This window comes from Bactrocera latifrons, unplaced genomic scaffold, assembly GCF_001853355.1.
Source record: "Bactrocera latifrons isolate USDA-ARS-PBARC rearing strain unplaced genomic scaffold, ASM185335v1 scaffold_57, whole genome shotgun sequence".
Taxonomy (NCBI): Eukaryota; Metazoa; Arthropoda; class Insecta; order Diptera; family Tephritidae; genus Bactrocera; species Bactrocera latifrons.
In genome coordinates, this window is record NW_017537234.1 from 417,575 (window position 1) to 425,264 (window position 7,690).

The 7,690-nt window shown below is 32.8% G+C and overlaps 1 protein-coding gene across 1 annotated transcript in view; it reads left to right on the plus strand.

Moving 5' to 3' along the window:
• Nucleotides 1-1,169: 1,169 nt before the first annotated feature.
• LOC108974575 (optomotor-blind protein-like) overlaps nt 1,170-7,690 on the plus strand; it is a 27,634-nt gene continuing 21,113 nt past the window's right edge. Inside the window, exon 1 of the mRNA XM_018942488.1 lies at nt 1,170-1,289. Coding sequence (XP_018798033.1) covers nt 1,170-1,289 — 120 coding nt within the window. The remainder of the gene's footprint in view (nt 1,290-7,690) is intronic.

The window sequence follows — 7,690 nt, forward strand, 5'->3', positions numbered from 1 at the left end:
ATAAGTTTTATGTTTTTAATTGATATTAATTTATTTTAATTTGTATAATTTTCGTAATCTTTTATTTAAAAATTAAAAAAAAACTATAATAATTGTACTCTGATGCATTTCTTAGTAATAACTTTTAACTATTTTGGCAAGTTTTCATAATTATAATTAAATGTACCAGTAATTATTATTTTTTATTTCATTAAATTTTTTTATTTCTATTGAATGTAATGTTTTTAATTATAATTTAATTTATGTAATTGTAATTAACAAATTATATTTTTAAATATTTTAATTTGAATTAATTGAAATATATTATTAAAATTAAGTTAAAATTTTTTGTTTAAATTTTTTTATTAAAATTTTGTTAATTCAATATTTTTTCTTATTTCTTTTATATTTATTTTTCTCTTTTAAACTGTTTAATAAGCTACCAACAACAAATGATATTAACTGTTGTCATTTATTCTGAATCAATGCGAAGCCATTTTATATTGCATGTAATTTTTATCAGCCACTTAATCGCACATTCATTAAGAGCTACACGAAGTTTAGTGAGCTGTGGCGAGGATGGCAACGGCGCTGCTGCCCGACTGCATGGCAGCGGGGTGCGGCGCCGAGAAAATGCTTGGAGGCGTTAAAAAAACTAAAAAGTAAATTTAAAGTCAACAACAAAAAAAAAATGTTGTGCGACAACATGTGAGCAACCAGTGTGTGTGTGGGAGGAAAACACTAAAGATAAAAGAATATATAAAAAATAAATGAAAAAATAACAAATACTAAAATGAATTTAAAAAAAAATAGATGTGTATAAGAGACAGCTTAGAAATAGGATTTTTGGCAGACAATTTAACAAAAAAATTAAAAAGAAAAATTTGTTTAATTAAAAAAGTTGAAAAAATAAAATAAAGAGGTATTAAAAGCGTGAGCGGTTGCGCCTGCTGGCTAATTAACATTTCTGCGCCAACAAGGAACCAGGAAAAAAATACAAACAAAAAAATATACACGGTGGACAAGTTAAATAGCTCGTGTTATATATACACACACACACTCACACGCAATTGTGTCATCACTTCATTTGCACGCCTTCGCGTCAATGCTGGCGATGACATTATTTAGCGAAAGCGTTAAATTATCAAGGCGAGACAGGTTCGTGAGTAGCCTACGCCGTGTGGACCGCCATGGAGCTGGACCGTGCGAAACCGGCATTCCTGGCGGCCAAAGTGGCAGCACTACATACAGAGGCACATGTGCGGCAGGGTGTGTATATGCGTGGCCGTGTGAATGCGGGCGGTCCATTGGCGAGATATATATAAATATTCATGTACAATATTTAATAAATTTACGTTGGCGAAGGTGAGCCGTTATTGCTGCTGCTATAGACACACTTTCATACACATATGTACGCTTGTATGTGTGTAGCCGTGTGGCCGCCTTCAGCGCAGCTTAAATTGAGTTAACTCGAACTCATATAAACTGCGGCGACGACTAATTATGGGATTACGTGTTCATTGGTAATTTTTTTCCACCGAAATGTGGCACCAATTATCATGTATATACATATGTATATACAAACAAATTCATAATCATATTTAAAAAGAAGGTACCTCTTGTGCAGCAGAAAAATAACAAAGCAAAATAGAAAAACGAATAAAAAAATTAATGCCTTGTCCTGTACGGTTTATGGTTTTCTTTAAATTGTTTTTCTAATTTTCGTGCCACAAGTGATGGATAACATAGTATTTAGCGTTAAATAAGCGGTGTGAGCAGAAAAACATACAGGTATCAATAAAATTCTAATAAAAAACGATAGAACTACTAAATTACTGCACATGAGCGAAGGCACAGTGGGGCAAAAGTGCAAAAAATATTAATTTTTCATATTTTCTAATAGAAATCAGACAAATTAGACGATTTTTAAGAAAACAAAATATAAAATCAAATTTTGACTGGAATTAAAAGTAAAATACAGTGATATAATACGCGCTAAAAAGTCCAAAAAATATATTCTATTTAAAGTTTTCATTAAAAAAAACATAGGTAGATAATTTTTTATTAAAAAATATATTAAATAAGCCCTTGATTCAAAAAAGAAGTAAAGTACAGTGGTCAATACCCGATAAAAAGCGCACAAAATAATTTCTTTGTTGCTAAAATTAGAGCTCAGTGCAAATAAAGCTATCAAGGCACGACTGCTTTAAATTTTCGAACTTAGTAGATCGAAATAGTACTATAGAGCTTTATAAAGCTTTTGAAAGCTTTCACTATTTAAGTACTAACACTTTATTGGAATAAAAATTTTAGCTGAATAAGTAAACCGGCGATATGTGCGATCAAACATTGCCATTTATTAAGCTCTTCAAAAAGCTTTAAGCACTTTTCGAAAATGCAAAATAAGTAATACAGCGTTTTGCAATACCTCAAAGTACCTCGATTTAAAATAGTAAGAGTGTCTCATAAAGCCACATCCTAAAACGGAAGGAACGAAATTTCTATAACAAAAGCTTTAATAACGTTAGAAATAGTATGAATGTTCCCGTTTTATAATTTAAAAAAAATGAAAGCTCAAAAGCTTTTTAGTGATTTTGCGTGTGGGTTTTAAAGCTCTCTATTTAAATACAAAAGTCCAATATTAGGGCCTTTATTACCAAGTAGAACAGAAAATTAAAGCCATTCATTAAGCTTTCCAAAAAGCTTTAAATACATTAAAACCCCTCAAAATCATAACATTTCCAGTTCTTCATAATTCTACGTCTGCAAATAATCGCAAGCGCTATATTAAAATTTTGTACAAAAAGAAAGCTCAAAAGCTTTTAAAGCTATCTTTAAATAATTAAATCAATATTAGTGCTTATTATTGTTATATTTTCTACCAATGCTAGAACTAAAGCTTTAAATTATAGATATTTATAAAATGAAAGCTCAAAAGGTCTATAGATATCAGCAGGTATCTATTGTACAAGGACTCGAAAATTATTTTTGAACTTTTACTTTAGAAATCCTATGAAATTCAGGAGAAAGCTTTCATTTTTGGTAGTCTAGTGTTGAAAAAGCTTTATAAAAACTTTCAAAAGCTTTTAGCAACAGTATTTTGTTTAAAGGGATTCTAAGTTTGTATAATTCGAAGTGTCATTTAATTTTCCGAACTTTTCTGCCGCTCTCTACCCTCCCACACAACTTGCTTCACCCGGAACCCTCTACTTATAATTTGTAACCCCTGTTTATGACCACACCTTACGGCAAGCCACCACAGTACATACATACATACACACACATTCATATTTATTAGCCTGAGAACCGACTGCGCGCCTCCTTAGAGTACACGGTACGTCAGGATAATTGCCGGTTGGCCGTGGTGCGCGCGATTTCGCTGATGATTTGTTGGCGCCAGGCGTGCGCGCACACAATTCCACACACACAAGCGTTCAAGTAGCGGTCGGTTTCGAGAGCTTGTTTGCTTTACCAACTACTTACTACCGATTGCTCACAGGCAGCGCGCTGCAACACTAGTTAAATACAACTGCCCTTGTTGTTGTGGCAGGTAGTTATACGGTTATATTTGTGTGCGCAACATGCTGATGAGTCGCAACTCCGCACACGAGCATTCAATGAGCCATCTCCGAAACGCGAGCACAGCATCCTCAGTCAGTTTGTGCGCGTGTGTGTGTGTGTTGCATGCTGCGCCGTCTGTCTTGTGCGCTTGTCCGTCCAGTTGTTAGCTCGTTTCGTGTATGATTAACAAGCGTGTTGAGTGTTGGGCGGTCCCGACGACGACAACGACGACGACGACGATGATGACGATGCTGGCGACGATGGTGGCGCTGGCGTCGCCGTTATTGCTGCTGTTGTTGTTGCCGCGTCCGTTGCTGATTCTAATTTGCCTGGTGATTTATTGAAATCAAATGCCAAACAAGGCGCCAACAACCAAAAATGCTTATGCACAGCCAAACGCGAAGCATTCGACCTGATGTGGCAACAACAGCTACAGCGAAAAACAACAACAATTTGCACTGAACACATTTGTACGCGACACGTCTTACCAAAAACGGTGCGGTCCGGCGAACACGATTTGTTTATGTACATAAAGCGAGCAAAAGCGCTTTGCAAATTAAGACAAATCGATCAGACCGATGATTAACCTTTGCTGTTAAAGCTCACTGCTGCTTGTTATTTGTTCATTTGTTGTTTGCCTGTAGCACCACCCTTTTTTGGCAATGTTCAACGCTTGCGCTCAACTAATTTTCGATTTGAGTTGCGGTGAGTCACTGAAGTGGTTTAGTTATAGTCAGAACTTTTAGATTGCTTAGGAAGCTTGAAAGCTCTTAAAGCCATTTAAAACTTTAAAACACTTCCAATAAACTATAGTACTAGCATTTGCGTCACCAAGGTTCTGCAGTTACGGTGCAAGCTTTAAGATTGCTTAGAAGGCTTTAAAGCCTAAAAAAACTACATAAGCTTGAATGTATTGTAGCACTATAACATTTGGGCGAGAAAGGTAATAAATTTAAAGTCGAAACTGTAATATTGCTTGGAAAGCTCTAAAGCTACTATGTCGAGTTAAAGTTTGTCCACTAATTATCGTGTTTTACATATTCGAGAATTGCTTATGCTATAAGTTTTGTAACTAATTTTTCAGAAGAATGCACAAAAGACTTTTCCAACTAAAAGCTCTCATAAGTTATTCCACTAAGGGAGCTTTCTTTGAAAACTTTCAACAATAAGAGGTAAAAACTCTATAAAGTTTCTAAAAATGCATGAAAGCTTTGTAAAAAGCTCATTTAAAGCTCATTTAAAGCTCTTTGAAGTTTCTAAAAAGTGAGTGAGAGCTTTGCAAGTTTTCTCAAGCTTTTTAAAGTTCGATAAAGCTTATAAGTCATATAAAATTAACTATTATATAAAAATACAAACAAAAATACAACCTACAAACTATGTTCTGAAAGCTGAAAACAGTATCTTTTTTTACCTTAAAGTAGACATAAAAAAGTAAAACCATCTTCAAATAACGAAAGCTCATCAAAAACTTCACTGAGCTTGTGCAAACAAAATTTGCAAAGCCCATTTTTCCCCCTTTCGCTTAACTATTTATTATTGTAGCATATGTTTATATCAACAAACAACACACTTAAAGCTTAAAGCTTTTAGGTTCTGAAAAATCTGCTTCATTGGCTTTTTAGAAACAGGTTTCAACTCAAAAATCTTTTTACAACAATCAACAGTGCTCTAAAGGATAGACTATTTGAGCAATTTCACAAATATGATTTCAATTTATAAAAGCTTAACGTGTTCGAAGCTTTTTTGAGCTTTTTCAAAACAAATTTATAGTTTATAGTTTAATATATTTCATAATACTGAAACTAAGTCGACCGATGAAAGAAATAAATGAGTTCAATCAATCTTTACTTTTTTATAAAAGCTTAGTGGGTGCGAAAATTTTCAGAGCTTTTTTAGAAAAAGTTTTCCGGCTACAATGCTTTTACAAATAAATGATTTGGTTTTCTTACAATAATTTTACAACATTTTCTGCAAGCTCAATGGGCTTAAAGCTTTTATGAGCTTTTTTAAAAAAATTTTAAGCACTATTAAACCAAACTCAGCCTACAGTGCAAGCCATGATCTTAGGATTTACATATTTCTAAGCATTTATCTCATTGGTTGTCAACTATTATAACTATTATTGCGCGATTTGAACATTGGAGAACGACATTTTTATTACTTTTCTTACAACTGTTGTTATTATTGTTGTAGAACAACTAAGCTGTGCACATTTGTCATTTGTTCGCATAAATATTTTTTATTTCAACATTTACATGACAATTATTTGCCTTTATTACTTGCCTGAATGTCAATGTGCAACTGCTTTTTTGTAATTATTGTTTTTGTTGTCACCGATGTTAACATTGTCATTGCATTAATTATTACAACTGGCGGGAGCAACATGCAATCCGACAGCAATAACGCGTTATAAAATGAAACAACTGTTATTAAAACGAAAATTAAATAATTTTTGCTGTGACAGTGTTGCCATATTTGTAATATTTATATGCAAAGAAACGAAATGCGATTGAAATATGTCATGTTGTGGTTGAACAGCTTAGAAAAAATGTCGCTATATTTTTATTAAGGCAAAAATGATAAAGTTGTGTAATTAAACATTAAAACTGACAGCAAAAATGTGGCAATAAACATTGAGCAAATGTTGAATGGCAATAGTCAAGTGTATTGAATAGTTGATTGAAAGATTTGTGTAGCTGCGGGAACACATGAAATGAATAAATACATAAATATCAATATGGCGGTTGAGAGTTAATTAAAGAAAAGGAAAAAAGTGAGCGAGCGCGAAAAGAAAAGTCGGAAAGAGAGCTTTTAGGCCAAATAGATATATGCAGGTCTGTACATACATTTATTCCGTTCAAATAGCACAGAAAAAATAATTTATACCAAATCTATGAGAGTGGCGAAACGAACGCACAACTGGTATAAATCCAATAAATGGGTATAATTAAAAAATAGATAAATGTAGGTCTCTACATAGATTTTTTTCGTTCAAATAACGCACAAGAATTATTTATACCAAATCTATGAGAGTGGCGAAAAGAAAGCACAACTGGTAAAAATCGTATAAATTGGTATATTCAATTACATTGAAAGTATTAATCTCTTCAGGCACTTTTTAGGTAACACCTCCTTTGGTTTGAGAAACTCAAAAAAGACAAAGCAAACAAACAATTGGTATAAAACTAAGACACTGGTATAAACAAAAAGTCCTATAAAAAGTATTTAAACCACATTACTTCAACTTTTTCAAGCTTTTTAAGTGAAATGAATCGATTAAGCCACTGGTATAAATCTAAAATACTGGTATAAACAAAATCAAAAGAAAACCAAGCGACTTAACTACTTTATTGTAGTATATAAAACAATTGCTTTTACTTTATTCAACTTTAGAGAGTGTTGAATCGAACAAACAACTGGTATAAATCATTTAGATTGGCATAAAAAAATGTAAAACAAGCACTTATGTCGATTTATAAAGCCATTTATTGTTGTTGCTTGAAATTGTTGTTTCGAAGAGAACTCTTTTAGTACATTATATTTGCCACAACAACAATTACTGCAACTAACTAGTGATTTAGCCACCAGCTGAATGATTTTGGCAGTAAGATGTTAGCGTGTTATTACAACAACAACAAASTAATGTTTGCGCCTGCTTATGCACATATGACTTTACATGCAAATCTGAAATTGCATGCAACACCAAATGTGGCATGCAAGCATCCAACTTATACACTTTTGCTTAAACTTGTTCTAACATCACATGCTAAATTCATATGGACACATGCGATTACTTATCGGAATGCCTGTGAGTGAAGAATGTGAACATTTTTGCCGCCTAACGGTTATAAATAATTGGCAATTCATTGCTCTTGTCAGTTGGCATTAGTAAGGAAATATTTTATCCTGGATATGGAAATGAATAAAACGTGCAGAAAAATAGAGAGCAGAGCTGAGAGCTTGAGAGAAGTTGAGTGCAAAGAAAAAGAGTTTTTGGAAACTTTTACAATAGTATAATTGAATTGAGTTCTAAATTTTTGAAGAAAGTAAAAACAAAAATTTAAAGGGTCCAAAAACTATTTTTAACAAAATTATAATCATAACAAGTAATTAAAATTAAAAAAGAAATGTTAACACATTTTTTAATAAA